This window comes from Hemitrygon akajei, chromosome 5 (assembly GCF_048418815.1).
Source record: "Hemitrygon akajei chromosome 5, sHemAka1.3, whole genome shotgun sequence".
Taxonomy (NCBI): Eukaryota; Metazoa; Chordata; class Chondrichthyes; order Myliobatiformes; family Dasyatidae; genus Hemitrygon; species Hemitrygon akajei.
Genome location: NC_133128.1, coordinates 66163394 through 66191040, shown reverse-complemented (window position 1 = coordinate 66191040; position 27647 = coordinate 66163394). Strand labels below are relative to the sequence as shown.

The window sequence follows — 27647 nt, the reverse complement described above, 5'->3', positions numbered from 1 at the left end:
TTTTCAAACTCCTATCTCAATTTGGGAATGCTGTGTCGGATTGATGTTAGTTAGTCCATTTCTATTGCGTTGTCTCTCAGCGTTTGGGAGCTTGCTTCATGTTACAATGCAATCGATTCAGCAGCTCTGTAAACAATAAGAATTGTGTAGGCACTGAGCTATTCTCCAGAAATGATGGTTTCAACTTCGCTCTCTGTACCATCTCTGCCAGCCCCAATCAATAGCAGCTCACGCTGAGCTTATTGCTTCTAATCTTGCTTGTGAACTCTTGTGGTATCACAGTTGTTTGCCTTACACTTTTGTGAACTGTTCCTCTCATGCTGTTCAAATGAATTACATATTCATCCTCTTTGGAGCTTCAGGTCTCGATGTTACTTGCTTACTTTTATTGTTTGCGCGATTTGTTTTTTTTCTACACTTTGGGTGCTTGATGTATTTTTTAGTGGGTTCTATTGGGTTTCTTTGTTTTGTGGCTGCTTGGAAGGAGACGAATCTCAAGGTTGCATATTGTACACGTACTTTGATAATAAATGTACTTTGAATTGCCTGCCCTCAGCTTGTGAACAGTCCCATTGTTTTGAAAATTCGAGGTCACTATGAAAGTGACGGTCTTGTATTGGACGACTTAATAAATGACTGTTTGTCACTCATACTGGGCTTAGAACTACTTCTCTGCAACAACTCGCTCATTTTCATTGCTGTCACTAACCTGTTACCTTGCTCTATCGATCTGTTTCTCAATCTATTGCATGTTCACCTTTGCAGAGTGCTTCTGTAACCTCTGTCTTCCATCCTGGTATAATTGTGGATTACATGTTTGTAAATAAGCAGGAAGAGTACATGATCCCAGCCTTTCCTGTCTGCCATGTGAACACCGAGGACCCTGAATACATGATCATTCCTCTGCCTCCACAGATGCTTCTTGACCTGCTGAATTCTTCCAGCAGCTTTTAACTTTACTCCAGATCCCAACATCTGCATTCCTTGGTTCAGCTCTCTCTCTCTGAGAGTGCCTTGGACAGTATTCTGTTTCTCTAAAGGTCCACCCTTTTTTAATATTATACGCTCAGTGCAAATCCACATCTGGAGACAACAGCTTCCCATTTACTGTTATGTTCATCAGCATGTCCCTTGGTTCTATGGCATGTGACCTTTACTTTCTTTCTGTGGCATGCAACACTTGGAAACTTTTCCTAAACCACAGCCTTATCTCCATTCAAATAAGTTCAACTTGTTGGATTTCTCAATCAAAACTTCACATTCACTTCTGGGTAGCCTGTCAAATAATTCCATCTGCATTATTAATAATAATAAAAACAAGTTCTTTATTGATCCCAGGTGGGAAATTATTTCATTACAGCAGCAACATTTAAAATCCCACTTAGCAATAATAAGTAATAGTAACAAATATAATAATATTTACTAATAATTAAGTACAGAATAATAATATACAAAATAATTTACCAATGTGCAATAATAATGTACAAAATAATAAAACAGAGGGTATTGTACCATGATGTGTGTTCTGTCACACAGGGACGAACTGCTGTATATATTTATTGCATTTAGTAGGAAAGACTTTCTACAATGATCCTTGTGACTCTGGAGCTGAATGAGCCTGTTCATAAAGGTGCTCCACTGCTTATTCAGTCGGTCATGGAGAAGATGTGCCTGATTGTCCATAATGGATAACAGTTTGTTTAGTGACTTACTCTCCACCACTAACTCAATAGTGTCCGGGTTGTAGCCAAGGGCAGTCAAAGGATGATGATCATCATCTACCTTCATGGATAGAACTGACTGCCATAAAGTCATAGAGTTATTCAGGAAGCTGACCCTTGGGCCCAACTCATCTATGACAGCCAAGGTGTTTTCCTGAGGTCCCTTGTGCTTGCATTTGATTTAGAATCCTCTAAACTTTTCATGTCCATGTACCTGTCTTTTGAATATTATAATTGTAATTTCTTCTAACACTTCCGTATACCCACCAACTTTTGTGTGAAAATCTTTTCTCAGGTCCTCTTTAAATCTTGCCCCTCTCACCTCAAATTTCTGTCCTCTGGTTTCAGGCTCCTCACTCTGACAAACAGACTCTGAAAATCCATGTTATCAATCCCATCATGATTTTATAAACCTCTATCAGGTCATGCATCAGCTTTTTTTCCTCCAAGTAAAACAACTCTAGCATAGTCTCTTCTAATGACAGTAGCCCTCCAATTCTGGAAGCATCCTTGTGAATCTTTTCAGCACCCTGTCTTGCTTAATCACATCCTTCTTATAGTATGGCAATCAGAGCCTGACATTGGGACTCCCAACACCTTGTAAAGCTGTAACACAAAGTCCGAACACTTATTTTTAGTGTCATGATTAATCAAGACAAGCATGTCTTTATGTCTTTATCACCTTTTGTCTACATGTGCAGCCACTTTCAGGGAATTATGCACATCCACTCCTTAGCTTTTTTCCACAACACTCTCCAAGGCAATTCACTGTGTCTGCCTTGCCCTGGTTTAACTTCATAAAGTGCATCACTTCACGCATTTCTGGGTTAAATTCCATCTGCTATTCCTTAGGCCACTTTCCTAAGCTGACGTAGTTTGAGTTGAAACCTTAGACAACCTCCTTTAGTTTTCACTTCACCGCCAATTTTGGTCCTGTTCATGAACATACTAATTTTGCCACCTACATTCTAATCCACATCGTTGATATATATGACAGATTTCTGGCCCATGTTGTACTTTATTTCAGTGTCCCAGTAGATGCAGTGTAGCCAACAGAATACCATTAGTACAGATGTCTGAGTTGTCGCTTTCAACTATTGTCATTCAGTGATTGTTTATAAGCCTCAGTGGTACCTCCCAGGTCTACCTAACATATGGACTGCCCGGCTAGGGCAAATGTACCCCCAGTGTGAATAACTCTAGATCTCCTCAGTGTCTAATGCTTTGATCCTTTCAAAACACAGTTCCTCAGTTTGAGTCAGTCCACCCAGTCTACTCCCATGATTGCTATCGCATAATTATCTACCTCGCAGAGACCAGGCAGTTAACATTCCCCACAATGCAGAGCAACTCTTTTGCGTGCTCATTATATTGATTGCAAGAACTCCCACCTTTTGCACTTAAGGGATCCGATGGTTTCTCACCAAAGTCTGTGTATATAGTCAGTGCCATTTCAATGAGTTTTCTCACTGCTTACACTTCGAATTGTGCCATGGGTGAAACCACCTCACATTTTAAGCACCATCTCCATGATGGTGACCATGCTACCCCATCCCTCAAATGTTAAACTTTCCGCATTAGTTTTGCCTAAATTCTCTCATCCACCAGTGTGCAAAGCTTGAATTACAGCAGGCGTGGACATTGCACTAACGTATTTGCTAATGCCATCAACCTGACAATGAATTTGCCAATCATTCTCTCTGACCTCTGGCTGCATGTGTAAACTGTACTTTTAAGAAGGCCTCTGGTGTTGAATTAGAATATCAGTAATTTCATATCCAGCTCTGTTTGCTGAGGCTGCATGTGCTTCTTGATCTCACCCACATATCTAACATGCCTGCTGCCTACCAGCATATCTAGGTATACAACTGCATTCTCTATTTTCTTCACAACAGTCACAGACCTGCCACTCTCTCAAGCAACAAGATTCCTCAATTCAGTCCATTTTCTTTTGTGTTTCTGTTTGCATCAGAAAATAACTAGAGTTTTAAACATAACTTCCTTTGCTGAAGATGATAATTCTCAACTAAAACTGCAGTATCTGGCTCCAACAGTCAATGAAGAGTCATATCATGCCACAATAATTTCTTATTCATATACTACGCTCAGGGACAAGTAAAACTCAGCCTAATTTAAATTGTTTGGCTGTTGGTTGTGGAATACAAGTGATTGTTTTTACTGAAGCCCAAAGGAACTGAAAGTGGCCCCTTTGGTACTGTCTATTGCAATAGAAAACACTTAATGTACAAAGTGATCTGCCAACCAGTCAGAAACAGGACTAGCTCTTCATTGAGGATTATGAAATGCTCTATGGAACATGTTCTCATGGAGTAGAGAGGAAATTTATGTTTGCATGTTTGCTGGCCACACTTGAGAAGAGATTCAAGATGAATGACTTGGATTTCAGTTCTCAACCTTTGAAGATCAAAGGATACGAGTACAGAGCATTCCCTCAACAGATTAAATGGCAGAAGTGGAATACCGTGAAGAGTGCAAAGCACATCCAAGGAATATGCAGATTTGAGATGCTAAGTTGATTTTATTCTTATGAATGCTGCAAGATGATTTCAGCTTTGAAAGAAAGTTTGTTTGATTTTTAATTCTGATCTTCACGATTTGAGAACACACCTAAACAGTGCATCTTTTCTGAATGAAATGTTATCACTGCTCTAATATATAAAATGCAGCAGCCAATTCATACACAATCATTTCCCTCAAGCAACAACTCAACAAATGACCTGATATTAAACCTGTATGTGTGGCAGTTATTAAAACAGTTAGAACCTTTATGTACATAAATTAATGCACGAGTTTGGGAAACAATGCTTTTTTGCAGGAGAATATTTGATGCGCTTTTAAATTCATTACCAACTTAGAGTTTTGAAGAAGCAATTAATTATAATCTGTTGATGCAAGGATTCTTCACTCCAATGAGCAAACAACAATGTACTGATGGGGGGAAAAGGTTGAATTAATTAGTAAAACAATAAATGGCTCTGATAAAGTAAGGAATCTGTTTAATGCTGCTTTATGCACAGTACTAAATTACAGCTATACAGACTTTGTGACAATATGGAGTCATTAACAAAGGAAGCACATTTATATTTTTAGCAGGATGATGATTCAAGACCATCTGTCAGTCTTAACCTGCATCAATTATAACTAAAATTTGATATTGATCTTAGCCGATATTTTTTGCTTTCAATTACTTTAATTGATATGCATAATAAACACAGGGCTTTCAAATGATAATGGAAAATGTTCCTACTGAACAACCTTTACAAAAATATTATTAAATTACATTATGTTAGATAATTTTACTTCAGAATTTTCAAATAATTTGCTTTGCTGCACTCCACCAACAATGGGCATCATTTATGGCTTTGCCAGCATTAAAATTGTCTGATTATTTACCCCTGTGCTGTTTATGGATTACTGCTGTGCATGAACCATTGCATGTGTTTCTTTGTAACAATAGTAGTTGTGCTTCAAAGGTACTTCATGACAAATGGAGCACAGCAGGGTATTCTGGAGACTTGAAAGTTGCTAATCAAATGAATATCACAAGCACAAGAAAATCAGCAAATTCTAGAAATCCCAAACAGCACACATACAAAATGCTGGAGGAACTCAGCAGTGCAGGCAGCATCCATGGACAAGAGCAACCAGTCGACATTTCAGGCTGAGACATCTTGGCCTGAAATGTCAACTGTTTACTCTTTCCCATGGATGTTGCCCGGCCTGCTGAGTTTCTCCAGCATTTTGTGTGTGTTGCATTCAAATGAATATTCTCTTTTTTTGGGTGAGGCCTATTTTTTTTATACCTGGGCACGTGTGGCCTGTCATTGGGATCACAGGTTTTCACTTCATGCATCTTCAACAAATAGTCATCGATCGGTTACTCAAAACTAAACAACATTTAAGGATATTCGCTTCCTTAAGCTGCACAGATATAGCTAACATTCAAGTTAAGAGGTGTTTGTGTATACTATGTAACATTTTTTGACTCCGCATTGCTTTATATGCCTCAACTAACCAAATGGGAGACCTCTTTAATGCCAAGGCTCCTTCCTGATCGTCATACTTGCCTCATTATGTCAGCACTACATCAGATGGTTATGAGGTAAATTAATCAACCTGTCTCCTCCAACCATTGGAAGCAGGTGTTTGATGCCATTTTCCTGTGGAGATGCTTCACATTGCTCTTGTAATAGCTGTAACAGACAACACCAACTGTTACTTCCACCAGAAAAGAGGTTTCAATTAATTTTAAAAATAGACATTTCTCAAATTTATTTGAAACATCTCTATTTAAAGAAATAATGTAAGAAAAAATAGTAATGAAGCATATGTTGCTTTGCTGAAATCCTCTATCTGAAGATGAGGGCTCAACTTAGGAATTATTTCATTATAATCATGCAACAAAGCTGAATCTATTGACATAATTATGATGGATTATAAAGGTTACTCCCAATGTAATCCTCCAGTGTTTGCACAATGAAGAGATTTGTTTTTTGAGATTTTGGTCTTTTTATTTTCTTTTTTGTTCAGGATCTTTTAGCATTAGTCACCCCTGTTCCACACCACCCATGAGCCATATTGAATGGGCTTTCATGTTTCACGAACTGAAGTATTTTTAGAGTTCATCTTAGAAATGTTTGGAATTATGTATTTGAATTTATGATGAGAAGATCTCAAATCAGCAATGAGGTTTATATACCGACCTCTTTTTATGTGGAAGAGGCTCCGGGCTATGACCTCAATTTTATTTTTCTTCCAGTGTCTATTTACACTTAAAATTAAGTGAAGGAATTGAAATAGTAGATTGAAAGGAAGAAGTGCTAATGATAGTATAAAATAAAATACTTGAAAAAACTTATCTGAAATGATAAAAATCAAGTAATGATATTTTGAACATTTCCCCTTTCTGAATGGAAAGCTAGAGTAATCCAAAGCCATTGCCTTTAGAGAGGTGATATTAGTATGTAATACATCTGCATAAATCTAGAATTAATGCCTGTCGTGTTGCTATTCGGTATTTAGAAGTAGATTGCTTCATGAAGTAATTGTTGTGGACAGGAAAAGAAGAGGTCAATAATTGTCTGCCACTTGCCATCTCATCAGATGATGGTTGAAGTGACAACAGTGTTGTTGGATTTAATATAATTTGGGCAACAGATTGTTGTCTTCACAGGCTAAGTGAGTTAAGCTGAAAATTTGCCCCATAGAAGACATAACAGGCAAGCCTGGAATTATTGAATTAGAGCTTCTCTTATAAGGTACATCTGCAATGCTGCCATCTAATTTTCATTTAATGGTAATGTAACTGTTGTTTATAATTTGCAAATTACAGGTGTTGGTGATGGAGCATTATAATGCCAGTATGCATGTGCCAGATCATTCACTAAGAATTTTTTATTTATCTTAGGGAAAAATTGACAACCTGAATTCTGACTGGAAGACGATCAACAAGTTATTATACGACCTGAAACAAAGGCAGCAACCTGGTGTCCGTAAGTTAATTGACCTTGTTTTTGGTTTACGAATTGTGTTCATTGATACTTAGATGATCTAATTGTTCCTACTAATTTAACCAGAATTGAATAGAATATTTCTTCTTAATAAGTATCTCTTTAAAGCTTAAACATTATTTGCCCATGGACCCTGAAATTGGAAAACCCATCATGATTTTTGGAAGCCATTTCAGAATCTTGATAGGATTCACTGTTAATTGCAAGAGATGATTCGTAGTTGAATATTATCTCACTAGTAGTTCTCTACCTTGATCAGAATTCTACATTTTAACTTCCTTGCACACAAATTTGTAAAGTCATTTATTTAAACCAAGTAAAGCATTCCAAGACACTTTATATGCAGCTTTGTGCAAATTGAGTGTAAACCCAAAGGACTACTTTCAACCTCAGACTCCTTCAATGAGAAGAGCATTGTGGGCAAACCCAGATCAAAGCATCATTAATCACATGGACTTCATTCGTTAGACTACTGTAATTACACATAAATAAAGTGCATATCTTGGCCTGCTGCCTTGCTTAGAAGAGCTTTTATTAACTTGCTTTATTTTTATTAAATTAAGGCAAAGTTTATGTAATTTCAATTGAAGTTCTCCCCCAGAATCTATTTATTCAGTATAATTAGCAGGCTGTTAAATTCCATGAGAGCAAAGGTTCTGAATTATTTTCCTAACTTGACGATAATCTTATTTATAATGTAAAATTAGTTTATCTTGTATAATTTATTTACATTAATTTCTGTAAGTTGGTGCCAAGGACACTGAGAGCCCAGAATAATATACTTAACAAGAATATAAAGCAGATTACTAAAGGTTTTTTCAGTTATATAAAGAGTAAAAGGGAGGTGAGAGCTAATATTGGACCACTGGAAAATGATGCTGGTGAGGTATTAATGGGAGACAAAGAAATGGCAGATGAACTCAATGGGTAAGTTGCATCTATCTTCACTGTGAAAGACACTAGCAGTGTGCCAGAGGTCTATGAGTGTGTCAGGGAGCAGGAGTGAGTGCCATTGATATTACAAAGAAAAAAGTTCCAGGTAAACTCAAAGATCTGAAGGTGGATAAGTCACCTGGACCAGATGGACTGCATCTCAGAGTCCTGAGAGAGGTTACTGAAGAGATAACAGATGCATTGGTCATGATCTTTCAAGAATCACTTGATTCTGGCATAGTCCTGGAGGACAGGAAAATTGCAAATGTCATTCCACTCTTTAAAAAGGGAGGAAGGCAAAAGAAAGGAAAATATAGGCCAGTTACCCTAACCTCAGTGGTTGTGAAAGTGTTGGAGTCTATTATTAAGGATAAGGTTTCGGGGTACTTGGCGACAAATGATAAAATAAGTCCAAGTCAGCATGGTTTCTGTGAAGGTAAACCTCGCCTGACAAATGTTTTGAGGAAGTAACAAGCAGGGTGGACAAAGAAGAGGCAGTGGATGTCATTTACTTGAATTTTCGGAAGACATTTAATAAGCTGCCACACATGAGGCTGCTTAACAAGATAAAATCCCATGGCATTGCAGGAAAGATTCTGGCATGGATAGAGGAATCGCTGATAGGCAGGCGGCAGTGAGTGCAAATAAAGGGGGCCTTTTCTGGTTGGCTGCCGGTGACTAGTGATGTTCCTCAGGGGTCAGTATTGGGACCACTACTTTTCACATTGTTTGTCAATGATTTAGATAATGGAATTGATGGCTTTGTGGCAAAGTTTATGGCTCATATGAAGATAGGTGCAGGGGTAGATAGTACTGAAAAATCAATGCCATTGCAGCAGGACCGAGACAAATTGGAAGAAAAGGCAAAAAACTGGTAGATGGAATACAGTGTTGGGAAACGTATGATAATGCATTTTAGTAAAAGGAACCATCTCGGAAAGGATGTGATGTCACTGGAGAGAGTCCAGAGGAGGTTCACAAGGATGATTCTGGCAATGAAGGAGTTAACATATAAGGAGTGTTTGGTATTTTTGGGGCTGTACTCACTGGAATGTTGAAAAATGCAGGGGGATCTTATTGAAACCTACCAAGTACTGAACTGACTAAATGGGTGGATTTGGAGAGGGTGTTTCCTCTGGTGGGGATGTTCAGAACTAGAGGGCACAGCCTCAAAATTGAGGGGCAACATTTTAGAACAGTAAAGAGGAATTTTTATAGCCAGAGAGTAGTGAATCTGCAGAATGCTCTGCACAGTCTGTGGTGGAGACCAAGTCTGTGGGTGCACATGAACACTTACAGAAGTGTCAGTGAACACTTTTGGCCTGTATGTACCTAATTGTTGGGGTAAAACATTTGCAAAGTTGCCTCAATGTTTTTTTTTTCTAAATCATTCTTTACATTTATAAGAATGAATGAAGCAGGTAGATGGCATTTGCCCCTTCAAGCATGCCTCATCATTCTAAATGATCACGTTTTTAAGATGCCAGTGTACAATTTCTTAACTAATGGACCAAATCTGTACACTATACTCCAAGCCTCACCAATTACTGTGTACAATTGTAACAATGCCTACCTGTTTCTGAACTTCAAAGCACTTGCAATGGCCAATATGTCATTTGCTTTCTTAATCATTGCCCCTTACTTTTTGCAATCCATGCCCAAGGTCGCTGTACTTTGTACTCACTCTGTACTTTGCTTGTTTGTATTCTTTCTCCACTTAGATCTTAGACTGCCTGGGGATTTCTCTGAGTGAAATGCACCACCTCACACTTTCCTACAGTAAACTTTATTTTCCAAGTACTCACTTACTCATTCAACCAATCAGTATCCTATTGATGTGCCCAAATGTCTGCACTGTAAGATGCCCTCTCATGAATTTTCTCATTATTGGCAAATGTGAATACCTTGTACTCCGTCCTCCTGTGATTGTTAATGGTGATTGTAAGTATTTGAGAGTGTAGAATTGAACTTTGGGACATTCCACTAATAGCATCCTTCCTGTTTGCCAAAGAATGGTCTATTGTAATTCTGTCTTCTATGTAGTACCTAGTCTTCCAACTGTGCTGACATACTTCTCATAGAACATCAAACACAGAATGGTACAACACAGTACAGGCCCTTTGGCCCACAATGTACAGCTGAAAAATATGAATTAACTCCATAATCATTCTCAACCTTTCCTCCTATACAGCTCATAACCCTCCATTTTTCTTACATTCATCTGCCAATGTAAGACTTTCTTAAATATTCCAATTGCATCAGCCTCAGCCACTACCCCCAAACACTGCATTCCTGATACCCACCTCTGAATGAAACCTACATCTGACATCCCCATTTACTTCCTATTAAATTAAGCCCCCTCATATCAGCCATTTCAACCCTGGGAAAAAGTCTCTGGCTGTCCACTCTACCTATGCCTCTTATGTTGTACACCTGCATCAAGTAACTTCTCATCCCCCTTCACTCTGAAGAGACAAGCCCTAAATTACTCAACCCGTTCTCATAAGACATGCAATCTAATCCAGAGAGCATCCTGGTAAATCTCCTCTGCACCATCTACAAAGCTCCACATAATTTCCTTTAATGAGGCGACCAGAACACAATACTCCAAGTCTGGTCTAACCAGAGTTTTATAGAGCCGTAACATTACCTTGCAGCCTTTGAACTCCAATCCCATGACTCATGAAGACCATCACTCCATACGCGACCTTAACTCTCAACTTCTGCGGCAACTTTGAGGGATCTATAGAACTGGGCTCCGAGATTCTTCTGTTCCTCCACACTGCTAAGAATTCTGCCATTAACCCTGTACTCTGCCTTCAGATTAGATCTTCCAAAGTGTCTCACTTTGAGCTTTTTGAAACTGAACTCCATCTGAATCTTCTCTGCACAATATCTACATCATTTCTATTTCCCATTGTTACCTACGACAGCCCTCTCCATTATCCACAACGCCACCAACCTTCATGTCATCTGCAAACTTACTAAGCCACCCCTCCACTTTCTCATCCAAATCAATTGTAAAAATCTGAGTAGAAGTCCAGAACAGTCACCTATCTCCATCCACCTTATTCCTTCTGTGGACAAACCAATTCTGAATCCATGCAGCCAAGTATTATATATTAGCTACTTAAACCTCTTCCGCTAACCTTTGCATTATGTGCTATACCCAGTCTAATCCAGATAATTCTACTTTCAAACCTTAGTATTTGCCCTTTTTAAATTGAGTACTTTGACCCTGGGTGGCTCTCCTCAAATTACACCCAGAATGCTATCATGTTGTGATCACCAGTACAACGGTATCTTGTTAATCTTACCTCATTACACATGATCCAATCTAATCTAGCCTGTTCCCTGGTGGGTCTGTTAAATATTGTTTAAAGAAATAATTCCAGATGTATGCACTCCACAAATTGCTCTTCCACAGCACCTTTGACAGTTTGAATATGATAAATAATAATTACATTTTTCTTTCTGTAATGCTTTTGATATTTCCTCAGTTTTGCTCTGTCCTCTCAAGAAGCAACATCTTTAGGATGAAAGGCCTACTCTTGTCTCCTTAACCTTGCTATTCATTATTTCCACTCAACTCTATTCCACATCGCAATCCACTTATTCAGCATTACTGTATACTGATAGTTTTTTCTATTAAGAAAGTTAGCTCACTTCCTTTCCTATTTTGCCTAATCTTCTGGTATCTTGAAAACCCTTGAACATTGAGTTTATTACATCTGCATTGTTACAAATGTCGCATGCATTCAAGTAAAGAGCTTTATGCTTTGATTCCTTTCACACCTTTTGTTTACTCGAGATTTACTTTCTGACACACACCTTCCCTTATAGTTTCTCATTTAGTTATCCTTTCCGCCTTGTTACTGTGCACCACTACTCTTTTATTTTGTATAATTTTTTTAACTTTCCATCTTTAGAATCTAATCCCCTCTACTTAACTGGTGGTTAACTGCTGCTAGTTAACCTTGAATGCTACTGTTCAATATTTTGCAGTTTTGATATCCTTAGTCATAACTTTCTTTATCTTAAAGCAGTACAGGACTTAATTTTCACATTTATATTGACATTTTAGTTGTTTTCTGTGAATGATCCACCACTTAAAAATATTTTGGGTATATTTCCCTTCTGAAATTATTTTAATTGTACTCCCACCAAGTGAGAACAGAAGTCCTCAACAAGTTTAATGCTCAGTGAAGTGATTAAAGTTTGGATACAGTTGCTGGAGAAATGTGGGAGAAAGAGAACCTTTGTTATTTTTTATTGATTAAAGATATTTCAGCAGACAGGCTGCCTCTATTGTGAGTGAATATAGAGCCCCAATAGCACAAGTATTATTTTAATGTTCATGCAACATCTCTGATTTTATAGTGTTTCATGTTGCAGACTGACAAGTGATGCTGAGTAGAATATTAGCTAAACAATGGTATTTCAGTTTAGAACTTTTAAAATTGCGCGATGGTAAAGTTTAAGGCAATTGTTTTTGTGGACGTTTCCAAAATTAGATTAGATTTGATCTAAGAAATGGTTGTTGCTGACATTGGCAGACAATGCTAAAATATTTATGTGAGATTCCTTTGACCAGTAGCAACCTGGTTATCTTATATGGACTGTAGTCAATGCCAAAGCACTGAACAAAGTAAAGTCAGCAAGATGTGTTAAATGAATGAACTTGAATGCAATTGCATGATACGTTTGTTGTCTGTTATTCTTGGCAGTAATATAAGTAGTTTCTAGGTTATCAGTTTAATGAGAAAAATGATACAGCTTTAAATCTGTCCATTATATTGATATTGCTATTCACTCCAGATTGCAAACAAAAATAGCAGCATTGGTACATTGAATGGATTCTGAATTCATTGCCAGGAGCAGTTGATTTCAAATAAATAATTGAATGCAGTGTTGTTTAGTGATGTTCCCTGTAGTCTGACTAAATGAAAGTGACAGAAACAAATGGCAGCACACACATGCACCATGGGCAAATCAATACTGGTCACAAAAGATCATTTCACAATCAGCTTTATCTTGAAAATACATTGGTTCATTATTTGGAATGTTAACAGAGGAGAAAGAGTGATTAAGAAGCTGGTCCAGCCACTGTGATCAAATGGCCACATTCTATTCTGTAAATCCCTTTGTTTCTATGTATAATACAATAAACCTCTGTTCATCCAGCACCAAATGTTATGGACTGACAGATATATTATTGAATGTAACACCAAATAATATCTCAACAAGCTTTTAGTTCTCACTTTCTAAATACATAGTATAATCATTTCCCCTTGGACCCGTTGGACCCGTAAATGGAGTTCAGAAGTTGGACTCCTGATTGAAGGGTCTCAGCCTGAAATGTCAGCTCTTTATCCCTCTCCATCGAAACCACCTGACCTGCAGAGGTCCTCCAGCATTTTGTGTGTGTTACTCCAGCAAGTTTAAAGGGACTGTAGGAAACAGGGCTTCAATGAGTCCAGAGAGTGCAGAAACCTGGGGTGCCAGTAAATTGAAAGAGAACATGAGAAATAACACCCAATGAACCACACTCTGAACTGTCAGGATTTGTGAGCAGTTGGATAGCAGATGATTAGAGTTTCAGTCTATTATGTTCCAATGGTAGCAATGTTAGCAGCTAAGAGTGGAGAGTTTATAGACTGTATAATCAAATAGAATTACAGTTTTATATTTCGTATTAACGATGAATGATAAAGTAATGTAGAATCTCTTCAAAAGCATTAAAGCTTTAAATGAAAGTAGTCATTAAAGCTGGTGACACTAAAAACTGTGGCTGTAAATACAATTCAATGCACCTGACTTGAATAAAAATGTCAAAAGATTCCCTTTAAATTGTCGTTTATTTCCTGCTTATACATGGTGCACATTTTGATACTCAAGGGTGAAACTTTGAATTGAATCATGCAACTGGAATAGCGCCATGATCTGGGACATCTTGGATTGAGTCCTTAGAATTCTTAAGTGGGAGGATGAGTTGTTAAGGTTGCGGTCCACGTAGGTATCAATGACATGGGTTGGAAGAAGGACAAGGTTCTGCAAAATGAGTTCAGGGAGCTGGGTGCTAAGTTAAAGGGTTGGACCTCCAGGGTTGTGATCTCAGGATTGCTATCCGTGCTACGTACTAATGAGGAAGATCATATCCGTACTAATGAGGAACATCAATAACTCACTCTGAGACGTAAAGGCAAGATATCGGCTTTTATTGACTGGAAGAAGGAACAAGCAGTGAGTGACCACTATACTACATCCTGGATACAGAGGGGCCGGGCTCAGACCTCCATCACCTTTATACAGGGGTCTGTGGGAGGAGCCACAGGAGCAGTCAGCAGGGGGCGTGTCCAGATAGGTATATGTAGTTCACCACATTCATACAGTTTAACACTTGGCTAAGGGGTTAGTGTAGAAGGGAGGACATCAGATTATTTGGATTATTGCGTTTTCTTCCAGGGAATGTGGGAGCTGTACAGAAGAGACTGTTTTGCACCTAAACTGAAAGAGGATTAATATCCTAGCAGCAAAGGTTGCTCGTACTGCATGTGGGTAGTTAAACTAGAGTTGCAGGGAGGTGAAAACCAGAGTGCCAGAACAGATTGTGGAGGAGTTGTGGAGACAGGTTTTGTTAAGATCTCAGACAAAGTCAGGAATCAAAGCGTTAAACATGGTGGAACTAAAGTTCTGAGTTGTATTTTTTTCAATGCAAGAAGCATTGTAGGGAAGGCAGATGAGCTCAGGTACTGGATCAACACATGGAATTATGATACTGTAGTTATTAATGCTGCTTGGTTGCAGGAGGAGCAGGACTGGCAGCTCAATACTCTGGGGTTCCATTGTTTTAAACGTGATAGAGCAGGAGTAATTAACGGGAGAGTGATGGCGTTGCTCGTCAGGGAAAATGTCACGGCAGTGCTCTGTTATGACAGACTGATGAACTCATTAAGTGAGGCTTCATGGTTGGAACTGAGGAATAAAAGGTAAGACCACATTAATGGGATTATATTGTAGACTATTCAACAGTCCATGGGATTTAGAGGAGCAAATTTGTAGAGAGGTCACAGATTGTTTCAAATACTTAAGGTTGTGATAGTAAGTGATTTTAACTTTCCACGTATTGAATATGACTCCCACACAGAAAAAGACCTGGATGAGAAAGAGTTTGTCAAATGTGTTCAGGCCAATTTCTTTAAGCAGTAAGTAAAGAAAGTGTGATACTAGATCTCCTATTAGGGAATGAGTTATGGCGAGTGACAGAAGTTTGTGTTGGGGAACACCTTGCATCTAGTGATCATAATGCCATTAGTTTCAAGGTAATTATGGAAAAGGATAGGTCTGATCTTTGGATTGAAATTCTAAATTGAAGAAAGGCCAATTTTGATGGCATCAGAAAGGATCTGGCAAGTGTGCTTTCAGGCAGAAGTGTTCTTGGTAAGTGGCAGATCTGCAAAATTGTAATTTTGAGCATGTAATGCTTATATGTGCATGTCAGAATAAAAGATAAAGGTAAAAGGCTTAGGGAACCTTAGTTTTCAAGAGATATTGAGGCACTGATTAAGAAAAAGAAAGAGGTACATTGCAGCTATAAGTAGGTAGGAACAAATGAGGTACTTGAGAAGTATAAGAAATGCAAGAGAACACAAGAAAGAAATCAAAAAGGCTAAAAGAAGGTATGAGGTTGCTACAGCAGACAAGGTGAAGGAGAATCGAAGGACCTACAGATATGTTAAGGGACAAAATTGGTCCTCTGGAAGACCAGAATGTTAATCTATGTATGGAGCCAAAAGAAATCAGGGAGGTCTTAAATGGATTTTTTGCATCTGTATTTACTCAGGAAATGGACACATAATCTGTAGAGGTGAGGACCCTATACGGATTACTGAGGAGGAGGTGTTTGCTGTCTTGAGGCAAATCAGGGTAGACAAATAGGTCTTGACAAAGTGTTCCCCCGGATCCTGTAGGAGGCAAGTTCAGAACTTGCAGGGACCCTTAGGATATTAAAATCATCCTTAACAACAGGTGAGGTACCAGAGGACTGGAGGATAGTTAATGTTGTTCCACTGTTTAAGAAAGAGTCTATGAATTAACCAGGTAATTATATGCCAGTGAGCCAGATATCAGTAGTTGGAAAGTTATTGTACTCTAGGAGTCCAGATATATGAATATTTGGATAGACAGGAATTAATGAGGGATAGTCAGCATGGCCTTGTGCGTGGTAAGTCATATCTAACTGATCTCATAGAGGTTTTTGAGGAAGTTAACAGGAAAGTTAATGAAGGCAAGGCAGTGGATGTTGTCTGCAAAGATTTGAACAAAGCATGTGACAGGGTCCCACATGGGAGATTGGTCAAGAGGGTACAGTTGCTTGGCATTCAAGATGAGAGTAAAATTAGACACTGGTGTTGTGAAAGAAGACAGAGAATGATAGTACATAGTTGCCTCTCTGATTGGTGGCCTGTGACTAGTGGAGTGCCACAGGGATCGATGTTGGGTCTGTTGTTGTTGGTCATCTATATCAATGATCTGTATGATAGTGTGGTTAACTGGATTAGCAAATTCAAGGAGGACACCAAGGCTGGGGTGTAGTGGACAGTGAGGAAGACTATCACAGCCTGCAGTGGGATCTAAACCAGCTGGAAAAATGGGCTGAAACATAGCAGATGGAATTTAATGCAGACATGTGTGAGGTGTTGCACTTTGGGAGGATCAAAGCGGGTAGGTGTTACACAGTGAGCTGTAGGGAACTGAGGAGAGTGGTAGAACAAAGGAATCTGTGAATACAGGTCCATAATTTATTGTAATTGACATCACAGATACATAGGATCATAAAGAAAGCTTTTGACACATTGGCCTTCATAGATCCAAGTATTGAGTACAGGAATTGGGATGTTAAGTTCAAGTTGTATAAGATGTTGGCAAGACCTAATTTGGAGTATTGAATGCAGTTTTGGTCACTTGCATACAGGAAAGATGTAAATAAGATTGAAAGATTACGGAGAAAATTTACAAGGATGTTGCCGGGACGTGAGGACCTGAGTTATAAGGAAAAATTGAATAAGTTGCAACGTAATTCTCTTGAACATAGAGGTATTCAAAATTATGAGGCGTATAAATGGGGTCAATGCAAGCAGGCTTTTTCCACAGAGGTTGGGTGAGACTACAACTGGAGGTCATAGGTTCAGGGTGAAAGAGAACATGAGGGGAAACTTCTTCACTCAGAGGGCAGTGTGATTGTGGAACGAGTTCCAGTTCCATGAACTTGAGTTCAAGCTGTAAGATAATTTTGTGTAATAAAGCTTTCAATTAATATTTGCTCCTGTAAATAGATGAAGAAGTCCTTGAGGTCATTCAAAATATGCTTTGTCAAGGAAGTTTAGACTGGAAAGGGCTTCAGCTAAAATATTACCTCATTTCATAAAAGTGAGACCAAGAATTGTTTAATAGAAAGTGGATTTTTTTCTGCTCTGATTTTACTTGGCTGAGGAGAGGAGGTGAATGTTATGTCTGGAAGGAAGTGGAGTCTTATTGATTGCATTGCTGTTTTATTCATTTACAACCTGTATCTTTGAAGATTTCCAAAATTACTGATCTCTCAAACTTTACTTTCACGGAAAGTGAGAATGTTATTTTAGCCGTTGGGGTCCGCCAGTTGACTTTGATTTGCTTTGTTCTGTTTGTGTTCTTTCTTGAACAACTTTGTATAATTTATCTTTAATTTTTGTTGTTCATGTGACTGTGTCTCTGATGCTATGTGCCTGTGGTGCCGCATATGAGCTTTTTCATAGCACCTGTACATTAACATGCAGATAACAATAAATTTATCTGTAAATTTTATCTGACCCATGGCCACCACTGATGATAATAAAAATTAGAATCTCTTTTGCCATCTGACAGATTTCACTTTATCCCCAACAAAAGTGCATACATGTCACTCACACCATGTCAATTATAAAGTGAGGATCCGAGCTCAGTGAATGTTGGGGCTTCTGTCTCTTTGAACTTGTAGGCTAAGGCAACCAGACATTGAGGTGATACAATCATTAACCATTTCTCAAGGCCAAGTTTTAATTGCCTACCTTGAATGAACATTTAAGTGTTTATAAAAAAAATTCAACATAAATCATCCAGGAAATTTTTGCTGTACCTGTTCAAGCTCCTGATTTCCATTTTGCCAGGCTGCAAGGACAGACTTGTAGTCTTTGCTGATAATTTTGAGAATGCAAGTTTGGGATACGCAGCCTGCCTTCTTCCCTGATACACTGTAATATTTGTAAAGGCAATTTTAACATTCTCCTGTTGCAGATAAAAGATCAAAAATGTTTGTTGTAGTGGTTTGAGCTTCCAAGCTTCTTTGACCTTTTCATATATATATAAAAAACATGAAGCTCTGTTGGACTGCATCTGTGAACAAAATGACATTCTTCAGATGATTTTTCCTGACACGTAATTAAATTTAATGTCAGTCAAACCCACAATCTGACAATTGCTGAAGAGACCTTATGGTACCCCTCCCTTGCCTACTTTAATTTGCAGTGGACCAGTCATTGGATTGTATGTGCAGAAGTCTTCTCTGGGCATATTTAGGAAATGACAAAAAAATAGAATTCCTTATTTTCTGTGGTGAAATACATTTACTGGAAGTTGAAATATTGCAGTTATTTGAATATAACAGCTAATCAGAAAAAGCTTTCTATTTCACTGCAAAGAACTGAAGTCAACATATTCTCCCTCATATAACCCATACCAGACGTGGCTCAAAGACTGGTGTTGGAAGAGTGGTTTTGAATTTGTGGGACATTGGCATCAGTAATGGGGAAGAAGAGAGCTGTTGCACTGAGACGGACTCCACCTGAACCAGGGTACTTGCAAAGCCAAGGCTCTGGATCGGGCTTTAAACTATATAGTAGACAGATGAGTTCAACAGCTTGGAAAGTTATAGATAAAGTAAAAAGGAAGGAGAGTTTACTAAATTCTCTAGAATAACGAATAAGACCAAAACAATTTGAAAAGGGATAAGAATTTAACTTTAGGCAACGAGACAAAATTGAAAAGAAGGTTAATGAATACAGGACTGAAGATGCTTTACACGTAGAATGTAAAAAAGAGGTGAGAGTGGATATCAGAACACTGGAAAATGTTGCTGGAGAGGCAGATGAACTGAATCAATATTTACATCATTCTTCACTGTGGAAGACACTACTAGTATGGCTAGTACTAGTCATACTAGTTCCAGGTATGTTCCAGGTGTCAGGGTCAGGAAGAGTGTGAAGTTACCATAACCAGAGAGAAGGTTCTTGGGAAACTGAAAGTCCGAATGTCGATAAATCACCTGGACCAGATGGTGTACACCCCAGGGTTCTGAAAAAGGCGGTTGAAGAGATCATGGAGGCATTAGTAATGATCTTTCAAGAATCACTAGATTCTGGAATGGTTCTGGAAGGCTGGAAAACTACTCTTCAAGAAGGGAGAGAGGAAGAAGGAAGGAAATTGTAGGCTAGTCAGTCTGACCTCAGTGGTTGGCAAGATGGTGGAGTTGATTAATAAGGATGAAGTCTCAGCTACTTGGAGGCACATAATAAATTAGGCTTTAGACAACATAGTTTCCTCAAGGAAAACTTTTGCCTGACAAATCTGTTGGAATCCTTTGAAGAAATAACAAGTGGGATAGACAAAGGAGAGTTGGTTGATGTTGTGCATTTGGATTTTCAGAAGGCTTTTGACAAGGTACCACACATGAGGCTGCTTAACATGCTATGAACCAATAGTGTTGCAGGAAAGATTCTAGCATCGATAAAGCAGTGGCTTATTGGCAGGATGCAAAGTGTGGGTATGAAGGGATGCTTTTCTGGCTGACAGCCAGTGACTAGTGGTGTTCCACAGGGGTCTGTGTTGGGTTAGATTCTTTTTATGTTATAAGTCAATGATTTGGATGGTGGAATTGATGGCTTTGTTGCAAAGTTTGCTGATGATATGAAGATAGGTGGAGGGGCAGGTAGTTTTAAGGAAATGGAGAGGCTACAGAAGGGGGGTGGAAAAGAAATCGAATCTTTAGAAAGAAGTGACATGGGTTAGAAGATGTAGTCTCCTTGTGGGTAGAGTTGAGAAACTGCAAGGTTAGAAGTCCCTAACGGGAATTATATCCATGCCTCTGAACAGCAGCCAGGTTGTGGGGTACAAATTACTGCAGGAGATAGAAAAAGGAAATGTTACAAGGGGGGATTTCAATATGCAGGTTGTGAAAATAATTTTGATGTTGGATCCCAAGAGAAGTAATTTGTAGAATGCCTGTAAGATGCCTCTTAAGAGCATCTTGTGGTTGAGTCCACTTGGGGATCTGCTATTTTGAATTGGATGTTGTGCAATTTGCCAGATTTGCATAGTAAGTTTAAAGTAAAGGAACCCCTTGGAAGCAGAGACCATAGTATGATAGAATTCACTCTGAAGTTTGAGAGGGAGAAGTTAAGATCAGTTGTATTACTGTTGAGTAAAAGTCACTACAGAGGCATGAGAAAGCAGCTGGCCAAGGTTGATTGGCAAGGGACCGTGGCAGTGATGATGGTAGAGCAGCAGTAGCTGGAGTTTCTGGGAATAATTTTGGAAGAGATGGGATCTGATCATACCAAAGCAGAAGAAGCATTTTAAATGAAGGATGAGGTGACTGGCTGACAAGGGTTAGTCAAAAGCAGCATAAAAGCAAATGAGAGTGCAGATGATCTAGCAAAAAAAAGTGGCATACCAGAGGACTGGGAAGCCTTTAAAAAGAAACATAAGGCAACTAAAGAAGCAAAATAAAAGCTTATACCACCACCATGTGGGAATCAATCTCCTGACAGTTGAATCTCATACATCAAGTCATGGTTTCATGGAGTTCTCAGCATAGAAACAAGCCTTTAGTACAATCTGCCCATAATATTGTAACTGTACCCACCCTACCACTTCCTCTGGCAACTTATACACCCATCTCACCTTGGATGAAAATCTTCTCCCTTTGGTCTCTTTGAATCTTTCCATTTCCACCCTAAGCCTTTGCCGTGTCATTTTAGACTCCCCTACCCTTGGAAAAAGACTGAAAGAATCCACATTATCATTGCCCTTTGTGTTTTTATAAACCTCTGGATGGTCACCCTGGGCCTGCTTTGCACAACAGAAAACAGCCCCAGCCTTTCCAATCTTTCCTTTTAACTCAAGTCCTCCAGACTTGGCAATGTCCTTGTGAATCTTTGTAGCTCACTATCTCGCTCAATCGCATCCTTCCAATGGTGTGGCAACCAGGATCACACATAATAATCGGGCTGTGTCATTCACTGTGCTTTCCCCTGCTCTCATTTAATTACACTTCTGACCTGTATGAGTTAAATTCCATCTGTCATGTCTTGACCCACTTTCCCAGTTTATCTGGATCACCATCCACCACACCACCAGTTTTGATGTTATCTGCAAATTGAGTATTCATGCCAGCCATATTTGCATCTAGGTCATTAATGTATTTGACAAACATCAGTCTCTGTGGCACACCACTGTTCTCAAGCTTCCAATCCAAAATCCAGTATTCCACATTGTCTCCTTGCGGTGCCGATTTTGTATCCAGTCAGCTCACTTACCCTAGCCCCTTGAGATTTCACCCTCAAGAGCAATCTACACTGTGAGACCTTGTCAAAAGACTTGCTGAAGTTCAAACGCACAACATACACTACTCTTGTCAATCCACTGAGCCACTTGTTCAAAGAAAATTCAATTTTTAAGGCCTGATTTTCCCCACATGAAGCCATACTGACAGTTCCTGATCAGTATTTGCTTTCCCAGATGGATCACATCCTTCAGTATTCTCTCCAGCAAATTCCAGTCTGTGATGAAGTCTCCCTTCACTGTCTGGAGACATGGCTGAGAAGTATTGTTTTTAAAGTAAAAACCAGGAAAGGCCACAAAGAATTGGCAAATATGATTCTTCCTTTCACCTAACGCTGTATTCAGCACTTTTCCTTTCCTCCTACTTTGAATAACTGGGCATCAGCTCTTGCCCTATCCCACGTCAGCCATTTTATTTCATGTCAGACCAAAGAGCTGATTGTGAACTTCAGAAAGGGTAAGACAAGGGAACACAAACCAATCCTCATAGAGGGATCAGAAGTGGAGAGAGTGAGCAATTTCAATTTCCTGGGTGTCAATATCTGTGAGGATCTAACCTGGTCCCAACATATTGTAGCAGCTATAAAGAAGGCTATATTTCATGAGGAGTTTGAAGAGATTTGGTTTATCACCTGAAACACTCGAATACTTCTACAGATGTACCATGAAGTGCATGCCCTTTTCTCACTGTTACCATCAGGAAGGAGGTACAGGAGCCTGAAGGCACACAATGAACAATTCAGGAACAGCTTCTTCCCCTCTGGCATCTGATTTCTAATAGGACATTGAACCCATGAACACTACCTCACTACAGTTTTTATTTCTGTTTTTGCATTACTTATTTTAACTACTTAATATACTTATATGCATATACTTGCTATAATTCAGTTTGTTTTCTATATTTATCACGTATTGTATTGCTGCTGCAAAGTTAACAACTTTCACAATATGCCGGTGATATTAAACCTGATTCTGATTCCAATGTTACAGAGTCGCAATTCTGAATTACATTCCAGGTTGCCATACACACTTTCATAGTTACAGTGCGAGTACTTCAACAGAACTGGAGATGCAAAGAGAGTTTTAGTGGAATTACATGTTCATTGTTGGGTTGCAAATCTGGTTGAGAAGAAACAAGTCTTAAAAACTTGCAGACCCTTGCTGTCTTCTCAACCTAAGCTAACCATATAGCAACATGAAACGTCTTGCATAAACAAACATATTCCAGTTGTTAACATTTCTAAATGTGTTTGAGCATCTGAGAGTATTTTATGACAATATTGTGAAAATTACTGACTTAAAGACAATCAAAACAACAGGGGATCAGATCAGGAAAAAACAGTTAAAGCAGCAAATCACACCTCATTCTGTTTCAATCTCTTCTCACAGTTTATGTGTTCACAGTGCCTTGGATCTGTCAAGGCATGCTGTGATATTAAACCTTTGACAATTTCTAGATTTGTGCCTTCACAGGATGGCCACTCAACCCTTTCCAGTTCACAGCTCTTCCTTCTGAACTGGTCATAGTCATCCAAATATATGTTTTAATTGCTTGTCAGAATTACCCATTTACACAGAAATGAATAGAAGAAATTGCAATTGAAATTATTTTAAAGGTTTCAAAGTGATTTTTTTGGATTAGTCTAAGTATTAAGAATGATTCTTGTTATTGATTTAGACAGATCAGATGCTGTTTAGACAGTTTCTTTTACATTTCAGTGGGTACTACAGTGACTTAATGTAGATCTTTTGTGGAGTGAATATGAACATTGATTATTGCATTGTTTGTTTATATTTTTCGATTTTCTCCTTGACTGGGGAATAGTACTTCAGTTGCTTACAGCCCTCTGTAGATGGGTACCCTTTGAAATTAAGAAAAAACAACCTCAGACATTTTGTTGCTTTTAACAGAACTACTAACCGGAAAATGAATCTTTATTCAAGAACACCAAGCTGCTGTGTTTATTAATGAAATTAAATAAAGGCCCAGGCCATACAGGGCCCGAACTACACTTTACCACCGATTCATATGTACCCCGGTATCAGTTGTGCTTTGCAAAGACCTTAATACCATTTTTAAAAGATGAACAAGGGCACAAAAGAGAAGAAAATTTAAGTAATTAAAACATCTTGATGGTATAGATATTACAGAAAACTATGTGTGGGTGGAGAAGCTCAGACCTAGATCGATGGGGCACTGGGTTCTGGATGATTTGGCTTGGCATGAGATGGTGGGTGGGTAGAAGTGGACTTCTGCCTGATCCCACGAGAGCACCCCAGTCCACTTGACACAAGGACAATGGGTAATTTATCAAGTAAACCCATGTGTCCTGGTCCTGGTTTCTCGGTCTTTACATCAGTGATGTTCAGTCCTTTTGGACTTGGGGAGTAATTCTTGGGTAGAAGCAGACCACCAACATAAATACGTTGATACAGGAAATGCCAGGAGGTGGCATCAGATAGGGCACTGTGCTCAGTTTATGTTATTCATGAAATTCCCCTGTGTGTACAAGGCCCACAAGTATCACTTAGGATGTTGACGCTTATTTCAGCATTGATTTTACAACACCACCTAATTTAAGTCTCTGCCAGAGAGTTCAAGAAGCCTACTCCCCTTGACAGTAGGTATTTCCTTTCAGCTTCCATCATTACTGCTTGTACCCACTGACCAAGCCCTCCACACTTACCACCCTATACTGGTGATGCCCTCATCTGCAAAAATAGTCTGATCATTTTACAATTAGCTCTCTCTTGATTCTCCCCACAATGATCCGCTTGACAACTTCCTACATGATCTACTCAATCACCTTTGCACAAATTCTTCTGACCGGTTTACTTACATCAATGATACCTCACTTCCTTTGACAGTTCTGGCATGCACACTGTTGCAGAAGAGGGACCTCTTCTATTAATTTGGGCTTCAGGGTGCTCTGTGCTCCAAGATGTTGAATGCTCTTCAGTGGCAAAACATATCTCCACCATCATTCTGAACTGGCATTGGTGGATTGTAATGATCTGAAGGAAATGGAGAATGGATCAAGATCACTTAAGTTTGCACTATATTGAACCTTATCATTGGATAGTGTACTTTACAATATTGGAAATCATGAACACTATGTGGATGATGTGAAAATTGCTTAGTGTGAAGGATTGTCTTAGACTACAGCATGATGTTAATTCACCGGTAACTTGGGCAGAGCAAGGACAGATGGTGTTTGAATCTGATAGGTGCATTAAGCGAGGTTAAATTAGGGTAGGAAACACAAAATAAGTGGTAGGGTCCCTTGGGAATGTTGATGAACAGATGAAGTACTTGGTGTACATCTGCAGATGCCTGAAAGTGGCAGCACAGATAGATTAGGTGATGAAGAATAGAACCATAGAACATTACAGCACAGAAACAGGCCTTTTGGCCCTTCTCGGCTGTGCCGAACTATTTTTCTGCCTAGTCCCACTGACCTGCACCTGGTCCATATCTCTCCAAACACCTCCCATCCACGTACCTGTCCAAGTTTTTCTTAAATGTTAAAAGTGAGCCACTTCATCTGGCAGCTCATTCCACACTCCCACCACTCTCTGTGTGAAGAAACCACCCCTAATGTTCCCTTTAAGTTTTTCCCCCTTCACCCCTAACCCATGTCCTCCACTAGCTTCAGTGGAAAAACCCTGCTTGCATTCACTCTATCTATACCCATCATAATTTTATATATCTCTATCAAATCTCCCCTCATTCTCCTACACTCCAAGAAATAAAGTGCTAACCTATTCAACCTTTCTCTGTAACTCAGTTTCTCAAGTCCCGGCAACATCCTTGTAAACCTTCTCTGCACTCTTTCAACCTTATTAATATCCTTCTTGTAATTTGGTGACCAAAACTACACACAATACTCCGAATTCATAAGGAATTCAGAATGCATAAGAGAAGCTTGCCTTCTCACCTCAGCATAGAAATGAATTTAAGTAGAGAGATCATGTTGCAACTTCAAAAAAAATAGCTTTGGCCACACCAGAATAGTGTGTGAAATTTGGTTTCCACACAAAAGGAAGCACTAGAGAGCCTACAGAGAAAATGTATTAATTTATTGAGTTACAGCGCAGAATAGGCCCTGGCCCTTTGAGCCCTGCTGCCCAGCAATCCCTCCATTTAATCTTAGCCTAGTCATAGGACAATTTACAATGACCAATTAACCTACCGACCAGTGCATCTTTGGAATGTGGGAGGAAACCTACGCAGTCACAGGGAAAACATTCAAACTCTTTGCAGGCATCGGAGGAAATCTCAGGAGGTTACCTGTTTGGACCATCTCAGTCATAGAGAGAGATTAGATGAATTGAGTTTGTTTTTGCTGGAGCTGATGGAAGATGCCATATTAGTACACAAAGTTATGAGGAAATAGATGGGGTAGGTAGTTAGATTTTTTTCATTTAGTGGTCTGTCTAAAGTGTGGAGGGAGAGCTACAAGATGAGAAGTAGGAGATTTAGAGGGAATCTGAAGTGGCTATTTCCACACAGTGATTGAAATCATAAACACACTGCCTATTGAGGTTGTGGAGTTAAGTTCTCTCACAACCTTTAAGAAGCATTTTGACAAGCACATCAATACATCTATGTGAGATTAGTTTAAATAATTACTATTGCCATCATCAGCTTGGTGGACTAAATGACTTCTTTCTGTTTAGTATGACTCCGTGGCCATTGAAATTTAATCCCTAAACACCACTTCTGAGTGCTTTTTAACTTTGGCTTTTTTTCAAAATTTTATCAGAGTATTTTTGTTCGAGTTATGGTTGGCCTGAAATTTCAAATTGTGCTGTCTTACAATATTGGACTTAAAATTCCATTTCCCGGTTTAATTTTCACATATGTTGGTTGCTTTGGAACTTGTTGAGCAGAAATGTTTTTTTAAAAATCACATGGTATCTTATTTTCAAACGAAATTGTAAGATATTGCTGAGCAGCTGCTATTCTATATATAGCCAAGCCATATGGCTATTGTGAACCAAGGGTTATGCCTATTATGACGCAAAACAGGAAAAACTGCAGTTTAAATATTCCTGCGTAACAGATGATTGGCTTAAATGTGTGATGTTACTTCAGAATTCATTTGATTTGACTTACAGTTAATTATAGCGATGTGTTTAAAAAGTAGTTGTCATAGGCACACGAAGGAGGTCAATCACATGTTTGGTGTAGACTTTTTTATTGCACAGCTAATTGATAATGATTGAATTTGCTTCTCTCTCATGTCTAACCTTGGCAACCAATATATTTAAGCATTTCTGTTGTAATTCTCCAGAAGTGAATTGATAACATTTAATTATAATCTGTGCTTACAATGAAAATGGCTTGCAAAAATCTCTCACATTGATGAACATGTTATTCTTTCTTTCTTAGTTTCAACCACACAGCAAACAGTTACCCTGGTGACACCGATGCCCGTTACCACAGAAACATCGTTCACAAAGTTCGACATGCCATCCTCTTTGCTCATGGATGTTCCTGCTCTGGCTGACTTCAACAAGGCTTGGGTGGAACTGACAGACTGGCTTTCATTGCTGGATCGTGTGATCAAGTCTCAGCTTGTGACAGTGGGAGACATTGAAGAAATCAATGACATGATAATAAAGCAGAAGGTACAAACAAAAACCTTTACTGTTGCATTTCCTGTCAGCATTGCACTTGTTAATGGGTTGCTGTCTAATCAATAGAAAAGTAATTCAAAAGCAGAGAGAACAATTTGTATGGTAATAGAGTAGAAGTGAATGTGGTAGTTGCGTTAATACAACAGTCCCTGAAGCACCAGATACGTTGAAATCTTTATGGCAC

At 38.9% G+C, this 27647-nt stretch overlaps 1 protein-coding gene across 9 annotated transcripts in view; it reads left to right on the top strand.

The window, feature by feature from the left end:
- The window catches only part of dmd (dystrophin), a 1932045-nt gene that overhangs the window by 1463298 nt on the left and 441100 nt on the right, over positions 1 to 27647 (top strand). For all 9 annotated transcript variants that reach the window (XM_073045659.1, XM_073045653.1, XM_073045656.1 and 6 more), the window contains 2 exons: positions 7150 to 7234; positions 27216 to 27454. In XM_073045659.1, the coding sequence (XP_072901760.1) occupies positions 7150 to 7234; positions 27216 to 27454 (324 nt within the window). The remainder of the gene's footprint in view (positions 1 to 7149; positions 7235 to 27215; positions 27455 to 27647) is intronic.